Source organism: Leuciscus leuciscus (assembly GCF_965113295.1).
Source record: "Leuciscus leuciscus genome assembly, chromosome: 10".
Taxonomy (NCBI): Eukaryota; Metazoa; Chordata; class Actinopteri; order Cypriniformes; family Leuciscidae; genus Leuciscus; species Leuciscus leuciscus.
Genome location: NC_138734.1, coordinates 40,504,894 through 40,527,842, shown reverse-complemented (window position 1 = coordinate 40,527,842; position 22,949 = coordinate 40,504,894). Strand labels below are relative to the sequence as shown.

Genomic DNA, 22,949 nt, shown 5'->3' with positions numbered 1-22,949 from the left:
TTTTAATTTGGTACCAGTCCTCATTTCTTCGATATTACAATAGTTAGGCAACTACTATCTATCTAGTACCTATTAATATACCAAACAACCTAACATTTATTTGACCAGTTACAATAGCTTTTTAGTTGTCGTATGCTATAACTAGTCGGAACTGTACTTTATATGTCCGTAAAAAAAAAAAAAAAAACTTACTAGTTAGACTATAAATCTGTAAAATGGCTGGAGAATTGATTTACTGACGGATGTCGTCCTATCCAGGAGTTTCTGAAACTCTAGCAGCATCGTGTGGAACACATTGTCAACTGCAGACATTTGTATTTTCTGGCAGATTTGGGAGCGGTCTGCTTCAACAAAACAAACAGTGATTGGATAATAAAAGGTTTCACTGAGCAGCCCGATTCGACAGAGTACGTTTGCCCCGCCCACTGAAAGACTCATAACGGATTACTATTGGTTGAATTCAAAAGCCCGCCCAATAACCGTTTTTTAATTGGCTCAAAGGTAAATATGGGGTGGGCAGAATCTTCCAGAATCTAGCGGTGTGGTCTGTGACGGAAGATCTTTTCCTAACAGCTTAAACAAAGAAGTAGATAATAGTTTGTGGGGTTCAAGTTCTGAATACAGGCTTTAAAATATAGGATCGCGTGTAACTGATGATATCTGAAGCTGACTGAAGCAGTGAATAAAGCGAAGATCTTGTCACGTGAGTGAGTGCATGTAACGTAAATATTGGCTAGCCGTAGCAAAAACCAAGCTTTCAGTGGATGACATGACAACTGTTCTGCCCAGACACTGCTGCATGAATACTAAACACACATTTGATTTTCAGCTCGACCACACACACACACACCAGCACCAGACTTTGCTGAGTAACTGAAGATGGACGGGAGTGTGACAGTCATCAGCAACCCCACCGTGTCCGTGCGGGTGACCAGCACCGTCAGCTCCTTCGAGATCAACCGGAGATTCAACCGAGGCGTAACGATCGCAGAGTTTAAGGTGCGGCAGTGCAGATATGCGTCATGTCCTGGTCTTATTATGACCTAGTAGGAATATGTCAGACGTCACACTAAGTTGCATGTGAAATTGCCTATTGTAGGAGACAGTATGTTGTGCTGTGAAGCTTTGCTTTCTTAAAAATAGAGTTAAAAATATCAAAACAGAAGTACGTAGCAAATCAAATCAGATTTGCTACGTACTTTCTAAAGCTATGGATGTAATGTGATAACACATTGTCAAATCACAGTTAAGAACATCTCTCTTGCTTGATTGCTAATATTCAGCATAACAGCATTTGCGAGTGTGATATTTTATTATCATTATTATAATTTTTTTTGTAGGGTGGAGTTGCTCTGTAACAATTATGTAAAACATGCAGACTGTCCATGATTTAAAAAAAAAATGGCACTCAGTCAGATCAAATGTGAAAACGTTGTCCCATTGGAGTAGATTTTGTAGCCCCAAAAAGTTCATCCATCCATCATAAAAGTAAGGGGGTTAATAAAGGTCTCTATTCTATTCTATTTGGAATCATATTCCTGTTTTAGTTTAATTCTAACTGAACATGTGCATTTGTTTTACAGAGTAAACTTGAGATGATTGTGGGAACCCCGGCTGCCTGTATGGACCTCGATCTATTCAGCGCTTCAGACAAGTTCTTACAGAAGCTAGACAACAATGAAGCTCTGCTCGGCTCCTATCATGTGGATGATGACTGCAGAATACATGTGGGTATCAACTCCGTTCTGACACACACACACCATCTACACAGGAAACGAGTGACATTACAAAATTGAAATGTGTAGATGATTAAAGCTTCAGAACTGTGTTGTTCTGGCATTAATAAAGATGTAATTCTTCTGCTGTGTGCAGGTGACAGACCGCAGTGGTGCGCAGAGCGGGGAGTTCACTGATTTGTCGAAGGTGGAGAAATTCGAGATCTCTGATGATGCCTATGAAAAAAGGGCAGGTAATCGAAACATGGCATCACATTTCTGCCTGCGACACATTTGATGAGTGATTTAAATGTATAGCAACTTACAGTGACTGCTCAAATAGTCAGTCAGTCATGAAGTGACTTTTTTTCCCCCCACATTGTGACATACATCTCAGTGAAACATGTAGCCTTGCTTCTATCAGTCGTTTGCTGATTGGATTGAAGCAGATCGACTAAATGTGAGATTGCAGTCGACTGTAAGAAAGGGGCAGGTTTAAGCAGACTAAATTATTGGAGAAGTTCTGTATAAGTCAGCAGAGAATCTATCATTTCACCGGAAGATCAAGTTGACATTTTGATCAAAAATAATGAGGTAAATGAATATACATTTAGGATGAATCATTCATAATTACCTCAACATGCATTTAGGGCTGCTCGATTATGGAAAAAATCATGATCACGATTATTTTGGTCAGTATTGAAATCACAATTATGTAACACGATTATTTCACATGACTTTGGGAACGTGTTGCATTTATTAAAAATACACCTTTCAACAATTATAAAAAAATTGACATTTGAACATTGATTGTACTTTTTGAACTATTAAAAAATAATATAACAGATAATGTTATATTAAAGCCGAGCAGAGCTTCATTGGATAAAAGCGTCTGCCAAATGCATAAATGTAAATGTAAATAATACTTCAAGTATTTAAATTTTCCCACAGGTCTACCGCTTATAATGTGGGAAATTCCCCCGCAAACATTGATTCACTTTAGCAAGTAGATTGTATGAGTAGCCTAAATTAATCCACACAGATTATAAAATCAAATCTATCATTTTAAAACTTTCGCAAAGACGCAATTTCACAAACCGCGTGAGTGTTCAGCGGCGCCGCGTCTTCTCTCTCTCTGTCTCTCAAAATGGGTTGGACAAGGCAAGCGTCAAAACTACACTCTCGCGTTTAGGAGTCGGGACATGGGGAGATTGTCACATGCACAATCGGGCCAGCATTGCATCGTAACTAAAGTTGATCATTTTCACTTCTTTAAGTCTTATCAGTTTAAACATTCAAGCTGAGAGAGTTTACGGCTTCGGGAGGGGCGGAAGTGCGCATGTCATTCAGAACACAAGACAAAATAAGAGTGTTCTTGCAAAACAGAACATGGAAAAATAATCGTTTTTACTCGATTGTACTATTTTGGTGATCGTTGGGAGCCGAAATCCAAATCCAAATTCAATTAATTGCACAGCCCTACATGCATTTAGAAAAAAGATAGGGTGAATTCTTCATCTCATGCTGCCTTTAAACATTTCTTTAACATTTACGTGTGATGTGATTTTGTGATACATTTCCAATTGCATTTTTTTAATCAAGTGTTTCACTGCTTTAACCCATGAAATACAAAGTTCCAATAAAATAAGGTAGCCCAAAACCGCTAAGAAACTTGGATCACACTTATTTAAAGTGCCTTTACCATTAATGTAATGTCTGTTCTCTCTAAAATATGTTAGAAATGCACATATCTAACGTCTCAGTTTTCATACACATCAGATTCGATACGGAGCTTCAAGAAGAATATGAAGTTGGGTCGTTTTAATGAGGAAAACCGGGTCAAGCAAGAAGAGGCTCTTGCTAAGAAAGAGGAGGAAGAGAAGGCAGCGGCTGAAGCCATCGCTGCTGGAAACCGCTGTAAAGTTGAAGTTCCTGGGCAACCCACCAAGATTGGCACTGTCATGTTTGTGGGTAAGCTCACCATCATTTTCATATCACACCTCTCAGATCAGGGCTCAACACTAATAATTAAATCATAACCTGATTTAATCCCACCTACTGCTCTGATTTACCACGTTATTGTTACATGTAATAGAGCCCAGTGATGGGGTAAATATCCATGAATAAATGTGAATTATTTAGTCTATAAGCTGTACGTTTGAGTCGTGAACCTGTGTTTTCAGTGTCTTGGAGAAATGTATAAAATTGATAAATAGACACTTTTTAAAGTCTGCATAATACAGAAGTGTTGTGACTTGATTTTGTCCATCAGAAACTGATTGGATGGTTGTGGTTTGCTATTGGTTGATCGCATGTGAGTGACAGGTTGTCCCGCCCTCATGCCAGTTAACGCATCATCGGATATCAGCATGTCGCTGCAAGAGGCAGAGGAAGATATGTTTAAAGATTATGTTTAATTTAATAAATAATAATAATTAAGTGTACTGACAAATAATTAATTATAAATACTGTAATGTTCCATTAAAAAACGAATAATGTTAGAAATCAAACTACTCTTGCATCTCAATGATCGCATTACATTTACAGAAACTAGTTTCTCAGCAGCGGTGGAATTTTACTTTGCTCCGGTTAGTAGTACTGCGCCGAAAAGTAAACACAGAACAGAGGCGCACTACAGTCGGGACGTCTAGCTACCTAGTAGTAGCCTCTCTCGGTTTCCTAGGTAACTTAATATCACTCCGCCGCTGCTGTAGACTGTGCTAATAAATACAGGGAACAAAGTATAACTATTGCAATGCGATGAAAGGGTAGTTTGATTTCTAACATTATTCTCTCAACAGACATTTACATCGATAGTCTGGCGTTATCATTTATTTGCTTTTGGTGTACTGTGGAGTGGGTAGAACTGTTTTTAATGGCAGGCTAACAGATACCGTTGACTCGCGCTAGCCTAGCACCGGCGAACTATGCAACTGGAAGCACTGGATACATTTTTTTTTTTAAACTGTCTCCACTGATAAATAACACCCAGGCTAACTTGGAAATGAGGTCCGATGTCCAAAATCCTGAACCACCCCTTTAATGTTTGAAAGCAAAGAAATTAAGGCAGACATAAACATTTGTAATTTTACTATTGTTCTGTAAATAAATTTGTATTATTATTATTATTATTATTATTATTATTAATAAACTTATTTTACATTACAATAGTGGTATGGCAATAGTTTTGCATTTCTTAGTTAATTTGATTAATTTTGATCATTTAAATAATAAAAGATAATATTTTGAATAATAAAAGTAGTAATAGTGATTAGGGCTGGGTAAAAAATATAGATTTCTCGATTTTAATCGATTCTCATTTTTACGAACCGATATCGATTCTTAAATCCCAAGAATCGATTAGTCATCCTGTTTTCATTTGATGAATGAATGGAACATTGTTGCGCGCATCCCATCCAATAAAAAGCAATAATCTTTGTGCTTTGTTATTATTGATATGAAACAAAGTCTCAGATTTCAAATTATGTCCATTTTCTTACGAAATTCAAAAACATAATTACCGTTTTGGCGCTGTGGCGTGAGATCGCTCTGGCTCAGCTCAAGAGAAGCACATGATCTTCTCTTCCACCTTAATAATACCAGTTACGGCGCGAAATAAACATGAATGAGCATCTGAAAGTGTGTTAAAAGATAGAGTACAACTTATCAAAATCCGTATCATGTGACATGGAATCGCTCAATCAGTGTTTCAACTGTGGACAGACATTAGTAAACAATGTCATGTAACGTCACATTTACCTCAGAAAAAACATATCCAGTGACCATAAACTCGTTAGTCAGCTAGAAAAATTAACTCTAGAGAGGAGCATTTTGTTAAATATATGCACCATATTACATTTTCATTATAATTTTTAATGTTTACTGCACGTTTTAATCAATTTGGAAAGTTTTTTTATGACAGTCAGCCACCATTTAAATGTTTATATAATTTCATATAACTTTTATTATTATAAAAATACATTAAGTGTTTGTATACAAATCAGTTAATTTTTACCTTCAATATTATAGTAGGCTAATGAAGCCTATAGGCTACCACTGACTCCCATAGTTTACAGCATTAGTTAAGAGATTTGTTTTCCTTGAGAAAATTTGCAATGTATTGTACCTGATATCCAAAATTATCAATATTGAATCGAAATCGAATCGAATTGCAAGCTTGTGAATCGAAATCGAATCGAATTGTGAAATTTGTGTCAATACCCAGCCCTAATAGTAATTATTGTTGTTGTGTAGTCCTATTGAATGGGAATAAAAGCAGGTTTTCCTTCTATCGTGTCCTCAGCTGATCACATGCCTGTTTATTGCTTGTTTTCAGGTACGGTGGATTTCAAGCCTGGCCACTGGGTCGGTGTGAAATACGATGAGCCGCTTGGGAAGCATGACGGCAGGTTGGTGCTCGCTCAAGTTATTTATGTACACCAGCATGTCTCAGAAAACTTCTAATGTGACCCTTATACTTGACCCTTATGAGAAAGTCTAACTGATGCTTCCTGTTTTGTGTTGATTTAGTGTGAATGGGAAACGTTACTTTGAATGTGAGCCGAAATACGGCGCCTTCGTGAAGCCCCTCTCAGTAACGGTGGGAGACTTCCCCGAAGAGGACTATGGTTTAGATGAGATGTAAGACTCACTTGACGAGCAGTCAAGAAGCATCTGAAGGAAGATCCTCTTTCTTCAAGTCGTTTGACACCATGCAGTGAGACATTGCTGTGGTAGAAGGGTTTTCTGTCGTCAATGCAGATCATTTTGTTTTAGGCTGGTCTGGAAGAGATCAGCGCAAATTCTACTTTAATTTCCTGCAGGCAAACACAAGAAATGATCTTAAATGCATCTGTGCCCTGGCGACTGGGAGTAGTAGGGCAAAAAGTGAGAACATCAGTCGAGGTCAGAGTATAAAAAATATCTAGTTGTGCTCTTAAAGCATTCACTTGCATGTGGATTATTCATTATTGAATTCCAAAGTTCTGCAGCTAATTTGAGCCCAGGCTGAACCATTTTACTTCAAACGAAACCAACTAACCACAACAGAATATGTTCTTCACGTTTTTTGCCAATTCTGTACAGTCATTCCTCCTCTTTCTGCAGCCTACTACATTCTTATACGTCAACATGACTGTGTTTAGGGTCTTAGTCCCTCATTCTCTTAGGCACTTTAGCGATTTAGCTCACAGATGAATTGTAGGATATAGAATCCTGTGGCCTCGGTTTTCCATGGTTCGGTATTTTCAGTGTAAATGACTGAAATGTGATGAATTCTTGCCTTTTTTTGGTGAAAATTGGCATGTAAGCTTTTCGATGCATGTCAAATTCACGTTTAACAGAAAAGCCTTGTTTTTATGGAATTCTGTGTTTAGCAAAAATCTCTGTGTTTCAAATAAATCAATACCAATTTTGGACAACCTGCAGACATGTGCTCAAATTGTCTTTCTTCTGAAACTGCCTGAATATGCAGCATGGGACACGTTGTACTGAAAAACACTGGTGAAGTACATCCCTAAAATATTGATAGCTTGTAGATAATTCAATTTTTTTTAGTTTTTTTGGTCCACATGCAGTGATTGGTTTTCACATGAATGCCAGTTGCTGCACTTCTTTAACAAATCAATGTCGAGTTAAAAGTAGAAAAGCTGGACATTAGACTAGGCACAAACATTGTTTGTTGGAGATAGACATGCTAGAAAAGTGCTGGTATCTCTTCCTCCATTCACTCCATGTTTTTGTCTTCTTGATTTCCAAATATCCACACGGTCTTAAATCATGATACATTTACTTGAGAAGCAAAATTATATTAAGTCTTGTTTTTGGAAAAAATAAAAAAATTAAGTGGGTAAGAAAAATAGAGATGAATTCATAATTCATGGGATTTCTGATTCATTTAAACGTGTCTTGAGTGCACTTATTTTTAGTATAGTCATCCCTGATAGCACACGTACATCACGGAGACGTTTATTTGACGTCATCTGCAAGATGTATGTGTGTTTTTTTGTTTTTTTTAAGAGTGTTTGCTCGTCTGCAATATGTGTCTCTAAGACGTTTCCTGTCAGATGTTAATAGACGTTTAGAAAATGTCTTTTAAAATGTTTATGATTTAGAATGTATGTAAAGATGTTTTACACAGCAGATGTTTCCCAGATCAAGCGCTCTTTAGCAGACATCTTAGAGATGTACTTCTGCTGTCTGACTTTATTTCCCCCCAGATTGTGATGGTTTGCAAAAATAAAAGTTTCAAATCACTGTCATTCTTGCTTGCACATTACTTTTAAAAAAACAAACAAACAGATATCTAGCAGTAGGCTGTTTTAGAGAACACACACACACACACACACACACACACACACACACACACACACACACAAAAGCCTCTCCTGATAAGACTACCTACCTAGTTGACAGTGTCAGTCGCTGTTGCTGTCAGCATCAAGCTGTGCCGGTGTCTACTAAAACTGGATATTAAAGTCTAAATTATATATAACGCGTCTCTCTGAGTGACACCAGAAGCAGTCTGATCAGTCGTCGTCGAGAAGTCAGACTAGGAGAACTGCGCTTCTTTTTTCTTTCTTTTTTTTTCGGTCGTCATGACTGTCGTTTGGTGTGAAACTGCAGGACTTTAGTTTATTGGCAAAGAAAATGAACCGCTGTTTGTGTTTAATCCTCATTAAATCCTGTCTGGTTTTGTCGTCGGGTAAGTTTCTCAATTGTTTATTTTGTTTTATAAGAACTTGCACAAGAACTCTGTGGAAACTGCGCTATATAACGGAAATTGCGAGAGCTTCTCCATTGTGTACACGTGTACATAGCACATTTAGGTTTATGTCTCAAAAGTGAGTGAGCCTGCCTAACGTAACCTAGACCACAGGCTCCGAAGCAGTGTTTAATGGTTTAAAGTGAATCTGTCTTATTTAGTGGTAATCGCAAAGAACGTCACTACTACTCATACTTAGTTTTGTTATCTATTCTAACCTAAAGTCACAAGGAAATCAGAATTGACAATATTGCAGTAGGCTGTTTATTATAAATGATTCTCCCGTGCACATTTAAAAATAAATAAATAATAATGTTCCTTTTAATCAAATCTTTATTCAAAATGTACGGAGTCCCGAAGAGGACCTCGTAGTGGAAATGTCAATGCTTTTGCGTTTTCTCGATTTTTTTTGCGTGGGATCTATGGTCTAGGAATTTTTTTTTTTTTTTTTTTTTTTTTTACACAATTTCTACCCGATAAAATATTTTAACGCTCGGCATAATTAGAAAAATGTATATTCATTCTATAAATGCCCATGGTCTTATAAGATCTTTTTTTTTAGAAAATTAAAACACACACATCAAATTAGGCTGCCTTATTTATCTAGGTTTTTCCAAGACAGTGTGTACTCGTTTCTTCAAAAAAATGTAATAAACAGTTGTTGAGGAGGTAAATGAAAAAAGAAGTATCTGCATTTTTAGTTTGGCCCTATTTTAATGCTTGTTTTGTCTTATTTCAATTAATTTCCCCCTAGTTTCATGGACGATGTTTAAAATAGTCCCAGACTAAAATGTTTGAGTTGTTTTAACTAAAAGCAACTTGCACTGAGATATCTTAAAATATGTGCTGTTGTTTTGTCTCAAGATGCACACCAGTAATGTGTTTTTTTCCAAGGCATGTTTATGAAAGCAATTTAAATATCCTAACTAAACTAAGGCCTAATCCTGGCTTAATATAATCCCTGTTTGTGAAAGCAAGCCTTTAAATCATCTGGAGGCCCCCTGGTTGAGGCCCGCTGGTCTAGGTAGACGGCTCACTATGGGAAGTCAACAACTGACTATTATAAATTCTCAATAAAGTACACCATATGAATCTCTTAAATCACAAGTTTTCTATGAAAACAAAGATTGCAACATTCTCAAAGTTGTGGACCAGATGTGTGCTATTGCAGCAACATCTTACACAACACTAAGAAAGTAAACTACTAGTGGCTTTTGTTGTAATAAGAACCAATAAAATGCTTTTCTGCTGATCTGTATGTTGATCGCCATTCAGCCCTGAGAGCTGTCCAGACTCATCCGGCTGAAGGAGAGACAGTGACTGGATCAAACATGTCCAAAACAACATTAGCCCCTAAAGCTGAACTCATCGCCTCGACTAAACCGTCTCTGAACACTGAGCTCAGCACAACAAAGAGCAAACACCTGATTTCTTCATCTACTGGTACAATCTGATTTCATACATTGATTTGTTGCACTACTGATGTGGTTTCCTTCATTATAGTCAAGTTTACGTTTAACAAATTATATTTAACAGGCGTTCCTCCTAGTATCCCAACTGCAGGGTTTCGGTTCCACGCGGGTAGTTTTGTTGGCGGGATGGCGCTGGCCATTATCATCACACTGGCTGTGACTCTGGGCTACAGGTTGGCCTGCTCAAAACAGGAGGTGCGCTACAGAGCCATGTGAGTATCATCAGAGCTCTCTCTTTAGGTGTGTTCGACTTTAAAGGGATTCTCCACTTTTTTTGGAAATAGGCTCATTTCATATTCAATCCATTCAGCCGAACTCCGGGTCTGGCGGTACCACTTTTAGCATAGCTTAGCATAGATCATTGAATCGGACAAGACCATTAGCATCTCTCTCAAAAAAATGACCAAAGAGTTTCGATATTTTTCCTATTTAAAACTTGACTCTTCTGTAGTTACATTGTGTACTAAGACCGACGGAAAATGAAAAGTTGTGATTTTCTAGGCTGATATGGCTAGGAACTATACTCTCATTCCTGCGTAATAATCAAGAAACTTTGCTGCCGTACCATGAGTGCAGCAGGCGTAATGATATGACGCAGCGCCTGAAAATAGGTCTAATAGGTTAGACAAACTTAGTCCCGGTCACGTTGGAAGTTACCGAGCTGGGGACTATTTTCAGACTCTGCGGTCTTAGTACACGATGTAACTACAGAAGAGTCAAGTTTTAAATAGGAAAAATATCGAAACTCTTTGGTCATTTTTTTGAGAGAGATGCTAATGGTCTTGTCCGATTCAATGATCTATGCTAAGCTATGCTAAAAGTGGTACCGCCAGACCCGGAGTTCGGCTGAATGGATTCGAAAACGGTAAGACTCACCTGTTTAACTCTGGGGGAGGTGTAAAATGAGCCTATTTCCAAAAAAAGTGGAGTATCCCTTTAAGCAGTGCGTGTCGTACGGCATCAGTAAAGCGAGTGTGATGACAACTCGGCTGTTTCACGATTGGTCTTATTCATTGTTGACAACGGTCATGTGCGTTTCGTGTTTATTCTGACACCATAAGTTCCACGCTCACAAATCAGTGTCTTTATAACAGCCCTTGTAATGTAATCATATAATATTATACACATGCATCAAATAACACACACCTCTTGATGGGAATAACATCACAACATTTATTTCCATCAAAAGGTGCATACATTTTTGCTCAAGATGTTGTATTGACAATGCAAGAGTCCAGCGCTCTGTAAAGTCTCTCCCAGCACATCCCAAAGACTTTCAATGAATTGAAGCTCTGGATTCATGTGTGGAATTGATTCTTCATGTTCCTCACAACCATTCTTTCATAATTTGAGCCTGAATCTTGACATTGTCATGCTGGAATATGGCCATGATGTGTCTTCATACATGGTTGCTTCAGAAATGAAAAGTTACACACTCCATCAATTAGGGTTAGAAGAACTGTTGCCAAACATATAACATGATAGAAACATCATAATCACTGCAATAATGATGCAATCATTGACTCTGAAGTCATTGGTCCAATCATTGACATTTGCTAATTTAAATCCAAACAGCAACTTTTTTGGCCAGGCAGTGTTTATCAAAATAAAACTGATAAAAATATTTTTATTGGTATTTAAATAGTATGTTGAACATTATTCTTGTACAAACAAGAACAAAGTATTGAATGAAAAGTGTTTCTGTTCCTGAAACGTCTATATATTTGACAAATATAGGAATTTGACTAATTATTTATCCCGTGTCATCTCTGAAACACAAACAGCGTGAGCCCAGGTCGAACACACCTATTGTTTTATTCAATGTTTTTTACATTTACATAATTGCTCGCTTAAAAAAAAACATGAGGATATCCAGATATATGATGTGATGTGTTTGTGAACCATGTACCTAATTACTTCTCAATTATGTATTACACATGCCATGTTTTATACATGTTCACATGTATTAATATAACCTTGCTAATATATATTTCATGTCATTCAGTGAGGAACATGATGCCATCATTTAAAATGGAGCCACTGAGGAAATACATGCTAGTCATGATCTGAAGAGAAAGTTTTCACTTTACCATGGTTAATATGCATATGAAGCAGTGGATGATTTGTTTGATACACTATAATCTGAAATAAGTCGTCCTCTTTTAGCAGTTTTCACATTTTAGTAGAGAATATTTGAACTCAAATGTGTTTTCAGTGATTTTTCTGTGTAGTCTAATCTAGTATTTGTACTTAATCTAGACTATCTTTGCTAGTTTGTAAAATTGAAACCTGTAAAAGTCTTTTTAAAGAGATATCAGAGACATTATTTTGACAATTTTGGTTAATGTTCAGGGATTTTTTATAAGTCTATGGTATTTTTTGTATAAAAGATGTTTTTTTGTGTTTTTTTTTTTTTTTTAGATGTGTTGAAATTAGTTTAATATGGAAGCTTGTTTCCGCCACTGAATAATAAATAAATAATAATAATTGCGACTTTTTATCTCACAATTCGGACTTTTTTTCTCACAATTGCGAGATATTAAGTCAGAATTGTGAGAAATAAAGTCGCAATTCTGAGAAATAAAGTCGCAATTCTAAGTCCGTCTTTTTTTTCCTTAGAATTGGACTTTATATCTCACAATTGTGAGTTTATATCTATAAACTCGCAATTATGTGTTATAAAGTCAGAATTGCGTGATATAGTCGCAATTGCGAGAAAAAAAGTCATTCTGACTTTATAAGACGCAATTGCGACTTTATTTCACGCAATTCTGACTTTATATCTTGCAATTCTGACTTTATAACACGCAATTCTGATTTTATAAAACGCAATTCTGACTTTATATCTTGCAATTCTGACTTTATAACACGCAATTCTGATTTTATAACACGCAATTCTGACTTTATAACACGCAATTCTGACTTTATAACACGCAATTCTGACTTTATAACACGCAATTCTGACTTTATAACACGCAATTCTGATTTTATAAAACGCAATTCTGACTTTATAACACGCAATTGCAACTTTATTTCGCACAATTCTGACTTTATATCTCGAAATCTAAGAAATAAAGTCAGAATTGCGAGATGTAAACTCGCAATTGTGAGATAAAAAGTCGCAATTATCTTTTAAAATGTTTTATTTTGTGGCGGAAATAAGCTTCCATAGTTTCATGTATGGTAGTTTTACTTCCTTGGGCTGCATGTTGTACATTTTCCTCACACACAATTTACAATGAATGTCTAAATAATATTGTATGCTATCATAATGCATAAGTATACGATTAAAGACAGTATCTACCAAAGTATATACTTTATTCCAGGCCAATTTTAAAGTAATATGTAAAGAGATATAATGTAACAGAACTTAAGGTTCTAAGGTACATGCACATACATTGATTTAAAAAAAAAAAAAAAAGCAAAAAAAAAAAACAAACAAACAAAAAAAACATTAGATCATAATAAATGGATATAAATTCATTCTGGGTGCATTTAAAGAAATCTAAATACCAATCCATTAACTTGTGTGATTAGTACTACCACTACAAAAAAAGTAAACAGTTACTATATATTCTGAACATTTGCACACTAAGCAAGCATAAAATCATGTTTAAGTGACGTACACATTTTAGTCAATGTTCTATAAACGTGCAATACCATAACTGTACCCACAATTCATAAAACATTTTGTTGCATTGCTCTCTCCAACACTGTTTTACCCCCACTAGAGTCTGCCGTCAATACTATGTTTGCAAAAATAGATATTTCTCTTATCTTGTCTTTTTTGTTTCTCACCTCTTAACATTCATTACTATGGCCTAGCTTGCTGTTTTTGATCATAAAATTTGACCATAAAAATGTTTGCTTACTGAGGCAATTGAGTATTTTTCACCCAAACAGACCACAGAATATTATACTCATAAAATGTCACCTTTAAAAAAAAAAAAAAAAACAGTACAAAATGCATTTAGTGTACGGGCCAGTTATTGAGCTATAGTTATGTAGTGTAAAAATAACCATATTGTAAACAAGAGGAGATATTCAAAAGTATATTACTGAATGCAAGTACATTTCCTGTAGTGTTCTTCTATAGTGAAATAATGTAAACCAAGGTAACCTGCCTAATAATGTGTCTTTAGTACTGACATCACAACCAGCAAAACAGGGCCTGTCAAATCTTGCTTCATTAGAAATCTCCTCACTAATCAATTAGACCTTTTCTCATTAGCTTATGTTTTACGTGTACATAAAGGCATGATAGATTTTTTGTGTGTGTCATCCATTAAGAGAAAAGAATCATTACTTAAAAAAAAAAATCTTTGGAAGCCTCATCGAAGAAATCCTGACAGAAACGATAACTGATTGTTTCCTTTAAAGTCTACTCTATCATTCATATCCACAGTTACCAAGCTAATCTACAGCACTAACCATCAAGACATGCTCATCTAGCCATCTAAACTTATCAGAACCTTCCACTTACTGCCGATATCCATCTCAGCACCAAAACATCATCAACATAACTGGCACAGACTCTACTGGAGCTCATATCAGAGATGTCTGTCTATTGAGCAAAGTGCCCTTGATATTTTCTTCCTTGCTTTTGGATGAGATATTTTCACTAAAACAAGCAAGCAAGCAGGCACACATCAACTGAGATACTAAAAAAATCGTAAGATAAAAAGAGATATCGGTAACAAAACCAAACGATTCCCCCCCCTCAGATTGATTATGAACAATCTTGTCAGTGTTATCTGTCAATCATTTCACGCACTCTTGGAATAGTTGTATAAATCCGTTAAAACGAGAGCAAAAACAGATCTGTTTTGATCACAAATGAATGCCATAACCGTCAAGATAACAAAATCAGGCTTAAATAAAACTAACACACAAAGAAGAGGCTAGGGTTCTTTAAGGAAAGAAAAAAAAAAGAAAAAAAAAACCCTAAATCCCAACATAATATTTTTTTTTCTTATAAAACCTTTGAAAGAAATATACTTTGATTAATGAAGCGAGTAAGTAAATGAAAACGTTTTTCAAATTTGATCTATGATCTCTAGTGTAAAAAGGACAGGATTTGTTTTGTCTGAAGGCACTTGATTACACAGTTTCTAGAGTGATATTGCTGGCACAGCCAAGCAAGCAGGATTCGTTTTAACCAAAGCCACACGTTGAAACCTTTCAATCCCGATCCCATCGAGAAAAAAAAAAACCACGTACAGACGACCTCCTCGTCGCTTTTTTTGGTTTCTCAGGCTCGTCGCTGTACGAGGGAAAAACAGTCAGTCGTGGCTGAGCTGAGATCAGGGATGTTTCGAGTCACAGAGGAGGTTTCATCTGTCTTTATCGCTCACTCTCGAGGAACGCCCGAGCAACCATCGGCCCTGTTCGCCCAGCGAGGAGTTCATGAGGGGGAAACGCAAACTCACATACTCGCACGCGCTGATCATACAGTACAGCCGTGGAAGAGAATCGGGTACGTGTGAATACTTGTCTGTTCATGGGCCAGCCTTGAGGATGCAGACATGGGAAGAAAAAAAAGACGAAAAGAAGCACAAAAAGGACCAACGGTTAAAATACCTCAGCTTTTAAAACCAATTCGGCCGAACGTAGTGAATGGAAGATAGGAAGAGAAAAACTGTTTCATGTCCAAGGAGGGTGAAATGTCTTTTCTTTTCTCAACTCAAAGCATCTACGCATCCTTCACAGATTGGATTAGGCAGCAGTTCAGCGTGTTGGAAGAGAAGGCGTAGTAGTAGTGCTGGATTCAGGGCGCTCTATAGCCAGGTTAGAAAGTTCTCCTTGTCGATCTTGGTCGCCGCCAGCACGGACTCCATGTCATTGAGTATGTCGGAGCTCAAGGCCTCCTGCAGGCTGGGCATCAGCTCCTCGCCCTCCACCGCCATGCTCTCCCCCTCCAGGGTGCCCAGGTCCACATCTGTGCCCGGGATGGCGTCTAGGTAGTCGGGAAAACGGCTGGGCTGTGTCGCCATGGAGCTGGGGCCGAGGGTATCGCCTGGGAGCGAGACATTTGACTTATAAAACTCTGCTGATATCATGTGTTTGGTGTGATTGTGATTATTGTCCTTGTGAGGTACCTGTCTCCATCTCGTCCACACTGTTGAGGAAGTCGTCTGGGGTGCGAGGGACGCTGTAACTGCTCATGCTCAGGCCACTGTCTGTGCTCTCGTCTCGGGAGTGATACGTCCCACTGCACAGGAAAACACCATTAATGACACACACACACATTTAAAAGCTTGCTTAGACCGATATAAATCATGTACATATGTGAATTGTACAGTTACACTACTTTTCTAACGTTTGGGCTCAGAAAGATTTTATTTGACAGTGTCCTTGTTACACGTTACATGTAGTTACTGTAGTAATAGCTATAAATGATGGGTAGCACTTGTTCCGCATGTACATACTATAGCATAGTATGTACTATAACTAGGTACTAACCCTAAACCCACCAATAAACATAACCTTAACCCATGTAGTTACCTTATGTTACCCAGTACTATCTTGGGTAAGTACACCAAGTACACGTACTGTAAAATAAAGTTATGCAACCAAATGATGCATAATTACATGCAACTATGCTCTAAACCAAACCCCAATCCTAACCATAAGTACATGTAGTTAATTATTATTACTCAATACTTAAATGCATAATTACACTGTAACAAGGACACTTTAAAATTAAGTGCAACCGATTTCTTTTGAAAGAAATTAATACTTTTATTCAGCTAGGATGCATTAAAGACATTTATAATGTTATAAAAGATTTCTATTTCAAACAAATGCTGTCCTTTTGAATGTGCAATTCATTAAAGAATCCTGAAAAAAATGCATCACAGTTTTTGCAATACATTTTTATACGTGTACATAAATTACGTTTTTCATGATTTAAATTTCACATATGATTTTTATTATTATTATCATTTATGGTAATTTGCCTCGCACTGGTATAAATAATCTCGAAAAATTTGAATATCGGGCAAAAGTTATAATTTTGAAGATTATGGCTCACAGTTTATGAAAACCCCAAATTCAAAATCTCAGAAAATTTGAATATTACATGAAATAAAATTTTTAAAAAAAAAAGGATTTTAAATACAGAAATGTCGGCCCTCTGAAAAGTATAATCATGCAGATGTATATAGTTATATATACTAAATATATTAGTTTCACCTTTTAATTTGAATTACTGAAATACACAAACTATTGCACGATATTCAAATTTTTCGAGTTTCACCTGTATTTCATGTTCACATTTTTGGGGGAAAATTATTTGACCACCAATTAGATTAGATCAACACACACCTGACTATTTCTATCTGACCACAAACTCAGAACAAGCTAAGAATATAACTCTAAAATCCAGTGTAGATCACTCAATAAAAAAAGGAAGTTTGCTCTTTTTGCGAACTTTTTTTCTAAGTCAAAGTGTGTTGAATCGCAATATTATTGAGAGAATGAGAGTGTGCAGAGCAGGTGGAGACTTTGCATTAGCTAAAACACAAGAAAGTTTAATTTATTTCCATTTGTGTTACTCCAAAAGTTTTGAAGTCTTTTGTGTAAATAACGTACAACCATATATACAGTCCCTTAACATAAAAATCCCTCATTTCCAAAGCTTTGCCTCTTAACTTCTGTACAATTATGCAGATTAACTGCTAATAATGACTGCTCATTCTGCTACTGACTGCTGCAAGAGTTTCTGCTTGTGTTCCTCACAGTGGCCCGCTTTGAACTGCCTTTGAGAGTCATTGTAAAAGGTGTTGTTTTGCTGGTGGTCTGAGAAAAGCTCTCTATAAATAGCAGGCAGGCAGTTCAGCACAAATAAAGAGGGCAGAGGACATGCTACAGTGAAGGAAAATACAGCAAGTTTCTCCTAATTAAGAGAATGAAATGTGGCTTCAGTGCATGAGAGTCGCTGGATGAATGAGCTCTTTGTGAGCGCAGCCGAGGTGGGGAGGGGTGTGTGGGGGGGTGGCCTTGTCCAAGACCGAGACCACATGTTCTCACGGCCGCCTTGCTATTCACATAAATCCCTTATCTGCTCTCATGTAGGAGAGAGTGATGTGCTCGACTGCCACTGGAGGGCGCAATTCTCTACAAAAGCTGCTTAATATCGACTGCTTTCAACAGCTTCTCCATCAGGGGTCACCAATGAGTGTCATTCCAGCAGAAAAAAAGCACACATGATGCAGCCAAACATCTTTTGTGGGAAGGTTCATGGCATTTACGTGCCTTTGCACCATGTGCAAACTTCTCTTGCGTTCATGTGTTGTGCATGCATGAGTTTGAAGTGCCTTACCTGTTCAAGAAAGGGTCAGAGCTGTTGGTGGTCATGTTACGGGCGTCTTGGCCCATGCCGGGTGAGGACACTGGGTTTTGAGTGCCGCCATCCTGCTCCATGCTGGTTGGAAGCTGGTTTCTCAGGGCGAGCTCCTGTACGCACGCACAGACAAAAGAAATACGTGTCAAAGAGCGAGATTCACAAAAGTGAGCAGACTGGGTTTGCAGGAACGGAAGCTCAACGGAAGACAAAATTAACATTTTTCTTTGGAATTACTTCAAGTACTGAGATGAGCACGGATGCATTTTTTTTAAACTCAAGAGAAAGGACAGAACAAACTATACTGGTTTGCTTTCAAACCACACAAAACAGTGAGGTGTAAAAAAAAAAAAAAAAAACTTAACCTACAAGTTTCACTTAGTTTCCTGTATCAGCCTCTTGTGTTAATAAAAGCCTTTCCCATCCAACAAGTCATGAGTAACAAATCTGGTTATCATTTGTCAATGGATTGTGCAAGATTGTCAACATTTTTTTTTTTTATAGCCACAGCTTAAACGGGTGGTTTGTAGAGTCTCACGCGAAGGTGTGTGTGTGTTTATTGCACACCATTTAGGGTCAGATCTTTGTTTTTTATTACAGACTTCCTATGACTAATTGAAACTTAAATACTTTCACAACTTTTGCTGATTAAAGGATAACTCAACAGGCTGTCACAGCATGACATCCACACTGACCCTTATTGACTATCTTACTGAGAATGATTCATTCATCACATTATTTAAAAGAAATGTCTTTCTTCTTTAGTTTTATGCTGCCAGAGTTAATGCGTTAACTGCTATCATTTAAATAGCGGTTTTCAAAATCAATGCAGATGGGTTATGAAATTTGAACCAATTACAATGCATTCTGTAATTCTAAACTTAATTTGAGTATAATTATTTTTTTTTTTGTTTTAAAATCATGCAAATGTATTTCAGTTTAGTTCCAGTTTTTTGGTTAAATTGTTTTTTAAACCAAATTTCAGTAAGATCAGTATGAAAGTAAATAAATTTTAAACTATTTAAATATCATTTTAATAGAAAATGTGTTATAATATAGAGGTAGGACAGACTTAGAACACAATTTTACGTTCGCTTTGATTTCAATAACATGCAATATCATGGGTGAGCGATTCATTATAGGATTTCCAGCAATAACATCAATGTCTTTAAGTGTTTTTGAAGGCCTATCTTTATTAGTCTTTAAAGTGAGCTGCTTCTAGCCTGTAAGATCATCCCTGAAGATCTCTGTTTATTTAGTTTTCCAGCAGGGGGGTCTTGCAGAACTGAGTCAACACCGTGTTTACATTCCAAAGCAGGGGCAGCTGAGCAAAACCTCCTCCTCCTCCTCCTCCTCTCTAACCTCTCATTTACTCGTGCAAAAAACACACGCCATCTATACAGCGACTTCAGATTTACACACCCTACACTATATGTAAAGAAACAAAGTGTGATGGGTTGTTGTACGTTTATCAGATGCATAAGTTGCAAAGTGGACCAGACCTTGTGCCAATAGTCAAGGTCTGTCAAAACAACCAGCATAAGATTAAACGCCACGGTACGTTACAAACAAAAATACACGGGCACACACTGCCCGAATGGGCCTGAGCTGTACTGTCTACATGCGAGGACAGAATGTTCTGACAGGTGTGTGTCTGACCTGGGGTCTCTGGCGGAGGAGCTCTTGCTTGATCCTCAGTCTCTCTTTCTCCATCTGGATCTGCTGCAGTCTGATCTGGCTGTTTCCACCCATTACTCCACTCTGCGGGCTGGAGGGCAACTGGGAGCCTTGCTTCACTGGAGCACTCTGGGAAATTCGCTGCTGGTTCATAGCTGAGGACACACACAATAAATTATTTTAAGAGGCTTTGTTCGCTCTTGTTATTGGCAATAAAGAAAAGGATTAAAGGGATAGCTCACTCTAAAATTAAAATTAAGTCATCATTTACTCAGCCTGGTGTTGTTCTAATGCCGTATGCCCTTCTATCTACTTTGGACCACAAAAGGAGAATAATTTTTTTTTTTAAAGTTCTGCTTGTGCTTATTCTTGTGAATAACAAAAAAAAAAAAAAAAAAAGTATCACAGATTGGTCCCATGCGACACGTGTCGTATATTCCAAGTGTTCTGGGGGTTTACCATAGGGTTTGGTGAAAAACAAAATGAAATTTAATGTATTATTTAACAAAAATCCTGACCTTGGCCGTTAGTCATTTTGGTGAGTAAATGATGACTTACTTTACCACTAGAAAATATACACAACATGCAAATAAAATTGGCATTATAGTGTATATAAGCACTACTGAAACGCCATATTGGCAAATTAGCATCCAGGACTTTCATTATACACTTATGAAGGGCCAAACAAGACAATTATATGAAATCTGAAAATATACTTTTTTTTTTATATAAAGTTATAATTCTCAATTTATAAATGTAAATCTGAATATTTATCTATAAATCTGAATATGTAGTTATAAGTCTGAATTAATTTAGTGAGTCATTTATCACTTTCAGACTAATGACCATATATTCATATCTAATTACAATCTATACAATTACAACTTAGATTTATATACTGAGATTTGTATCTGTATATTCAGATTTGCATATATACAGTATATTCAGATTTGTATCTATAAATGTATACATACAACTAAATATTTGAATTTATAGTCATTACATAGTTATATCTTCATTATATAGTTTACATTGTCGTTATTTAGTCATAGAAAGATATATTCGGATTTATAAATAATCCGATTTCATTTAATAATTTCCAGTTTGGCCATTCATATACATTGTATATTAAGAAAAGAAATGATATATACATAACACAGGGCATAATAAAAGTCCCATCAATGTAAGTGAATGGCGAAATGTGTATCGCCACAGACGCAAACACAGAAACAAATGTTTTGGACCATAGGAGGTGGGGTGTTACAGTAATTGGACCAATGAAAATGGCTGTTTACTTATGCACTGGGGCCACCAGGGACAACAAAGCCGCGATGGGGCTGGCGTTGTTATGCGCGAGGGAGCCCCGTCTTCCCCGCTTATCCTCATCGCCATTCAATCACAGTGTGTTTACACTACCTCAGGCCTGAATGAGTCTCCACTCTCCTCTCACCATGGGAATCAGATCAGAGACTCACCACGCCTCTCACACACACCACAACCACCATCCCCCACACTGCCCGAGGCGTGGAAGAGTGTGTGGGAATGTGTATGAGTGCTAGTGGGGGGAGTGTATCTGTGTGTGTGTGTGTGTGTGTTTGTTTCTCTTTTAAGACTCTTATCTCGCATAGATAGGGGTCTATTGAAGCCGAATGACGGTTCTGGTGGAGAAGTAATGGGTGATCTCAGGGCAGGAGTGACCAGTTAATACAGGCTGATATGTGGCAGCTAGATTTGTTGCACAAAATAAACTCTTGACTCTCAGGTCTGGATTTCCCTGACTAGTCTATACTTGTTTCTGTGGGCATCTCACTTGGGAAACTCCATACCACAGCATGAAGATGACAAGAACACACAAACAAGCTTTATCCATGTGGCCGAATGACTCAGTGTTGCATAAGAGCAGCAGAACTGCAGGTTCGTGCAACGAACGTGTTCTCCTCTGAACCAACAAGAGGAGGAGGAGGAGGAAACGTGCCAGAGAAACACAAATAAAGAACGAGATAGAGATAAAAGTTTAGATTGACGTAGTTTGCCACGCTGGCTCTGAAACACGATCATCCAGCAATAACAGTCTTTATCGGGCCGTATCGCGAAGCCGAGCCAATAGCAGCTCCCCTGTCCTTTTCCAGGTGAGACTGGCGGGGTGTTGGGAAACATTTAAAGAAACGCAGCGCCAGGACGTTTGAAGCCTTTGTAAATATTTGCTGGCTGTCGATTTAACAGGTTTGTTGTATAAAAGCCATGCTCAAGTTGCGTTTCGAGTTGAGAGATAAGCGCGTACGCGGAGGAGAAAAAGGAAAGAAGTCAATCTGTGTCCAGAAGAAAAGCCTCTCTATATCCTATCATACACAAACCTCAGCGGGCCACACAAAAGCAAGCTGTGAGCTGCCGGAAGCCAGCGTGAGGAAACTCAGCTGTGACTAGTGTGTAGTAGGAAACCAGTTGAAAGCAAGATGGCAGCCGTATCACTTACAAGTGGAAACAGCAGGTGGTATATTTATACATCAAGACTTTCACAGTTATTATTAGTGATTACTGCAGTGAGAAATGCAAATGTGCTTCCGTTATTCGCACTAAGTTATGCAAGTAATATGTAATGCACTTTTGCAAATAATAGAGTCAGTGTCGTATTTCAGGTTCTTGAGCTTTTCCTTTTTACAGACACTGCGCTGTTGCAATACGCTCACCCGATTTAACCACAAATTTCTGATCATGTTTTCAGTTGTTCCACTAGATTACACTTGGAATCCCTTTTCTAGAAAGAACTCTTTAGATCAACTTAGATCACACTGAAGATGTGTTCATGCCATGTTGGAATTACCGTAATTATGACATCCCGACTTGTAAAAAGCATTCACGTTCTCGTAGAACTTTTAATTAAAACCCATTTCATTTTATGAAAGCTCTGACTTGAACCACCTGACCACTGCAACATGATGCGGAAACCTTCAAAATGGCAACGACTTCTAGCCTGGCTA

General features: G+C 37.4%; 3 protein-coding genes across 6 annotated transcripts in view; 2 read left to right on the top strand and 1 right to left on the bottom strand.

The window, feature by feature from the left end:
* Nucleotides 1–498: 498 nt before the first annotated feature.
* tbcb (tubulin folding cofactor B) lies at nt 499–7,141 on the top strand. 3 transcript variants are annotated; one of them, XM_082182630.1, is made up of 7 exons: nt 499–703; nt 830–999; nt 1,584–1,727; nt 1,873–1,969; nt 3,495–3,686; nt 6,052–6,124; nt 6,246–7,141. In XM_082182630.1, the coding sequence occupies exons 2-7, from the start codon at nt 880–882 to the stop codon at nt 6,358–6,360; spliced, it is 741 nt and encodes a 246-aa protein (XP_082038756.1). In that variant the 5' UTR covers nt 499–703; nt 830–879; the 3' UTR covers nt 6,361–7,141. The 3 variants fall into 3 exon arrangements, with proteins under 3 accessions (XP_082038756.1, XP_082038755.1, XP_082038757.1); XM_082182629.1 differs by having other exon boundaries at nt 499–707; XM_082182631.1 differs by having other exon boundaries at nt 499–711.
* Nucleotides 7,142–8,088: 947 nt separating this feature from the next.
* tmem123 (transmembrane protein 123) lies at nt 8,089–14,766 on the top strand. Its single transcript, XM_082182663.1, has 4 exons — nt 8,089–8,418; nt 9,754–9,921; nt 10,015–10,162; nt 11,956–14,766. The coding sequence occupies exons 1-4, from the start codon at nt 8,364–8,366 to the stop codon at nt 11,978–11,980; spliced, it is 396 nt and encodes a 131-aa protein (XP_082038789.1). The 5' UTR covers nt 8,089–8,363; the 3' UTR covers nt 11,981–14,766.
* Nucleotides 14,767–14,890: 124 nt separating this feature from the next.
* The window catches only part of yap1 (Yes1 associated transcriptional regulator), a 33,254-nt gene continuing 25,195 nt past the window's right edge, over nt 14,891–22,949 (bottom strand). For both annotated transcript variants that reach the window (XM_082182564.1, XM_082182565.1), the window contains 4 exons: nt 19,954–20,126; nt 18,274–18,407; nt 16,049–16,161; nt 14,891–15,966 (listed from right to left, as the gene is read on the bottom strand). In XM_082182564.1, the coding sequence (XP_082038690.1) occupies nt 15,728–15,966; nt 16,049–16,161; nt 18,274–18,407; nt 19,954–20,126 (659 nt within the window). In that variant the 3' untranslated portion in view covers nt 14,891–15,727. The remainder of the gene's footprint in view (nt 15,967–16,048; nt 16,162–18,273; nt 18,408–19,953; nt 20,127–22,949) is intronic.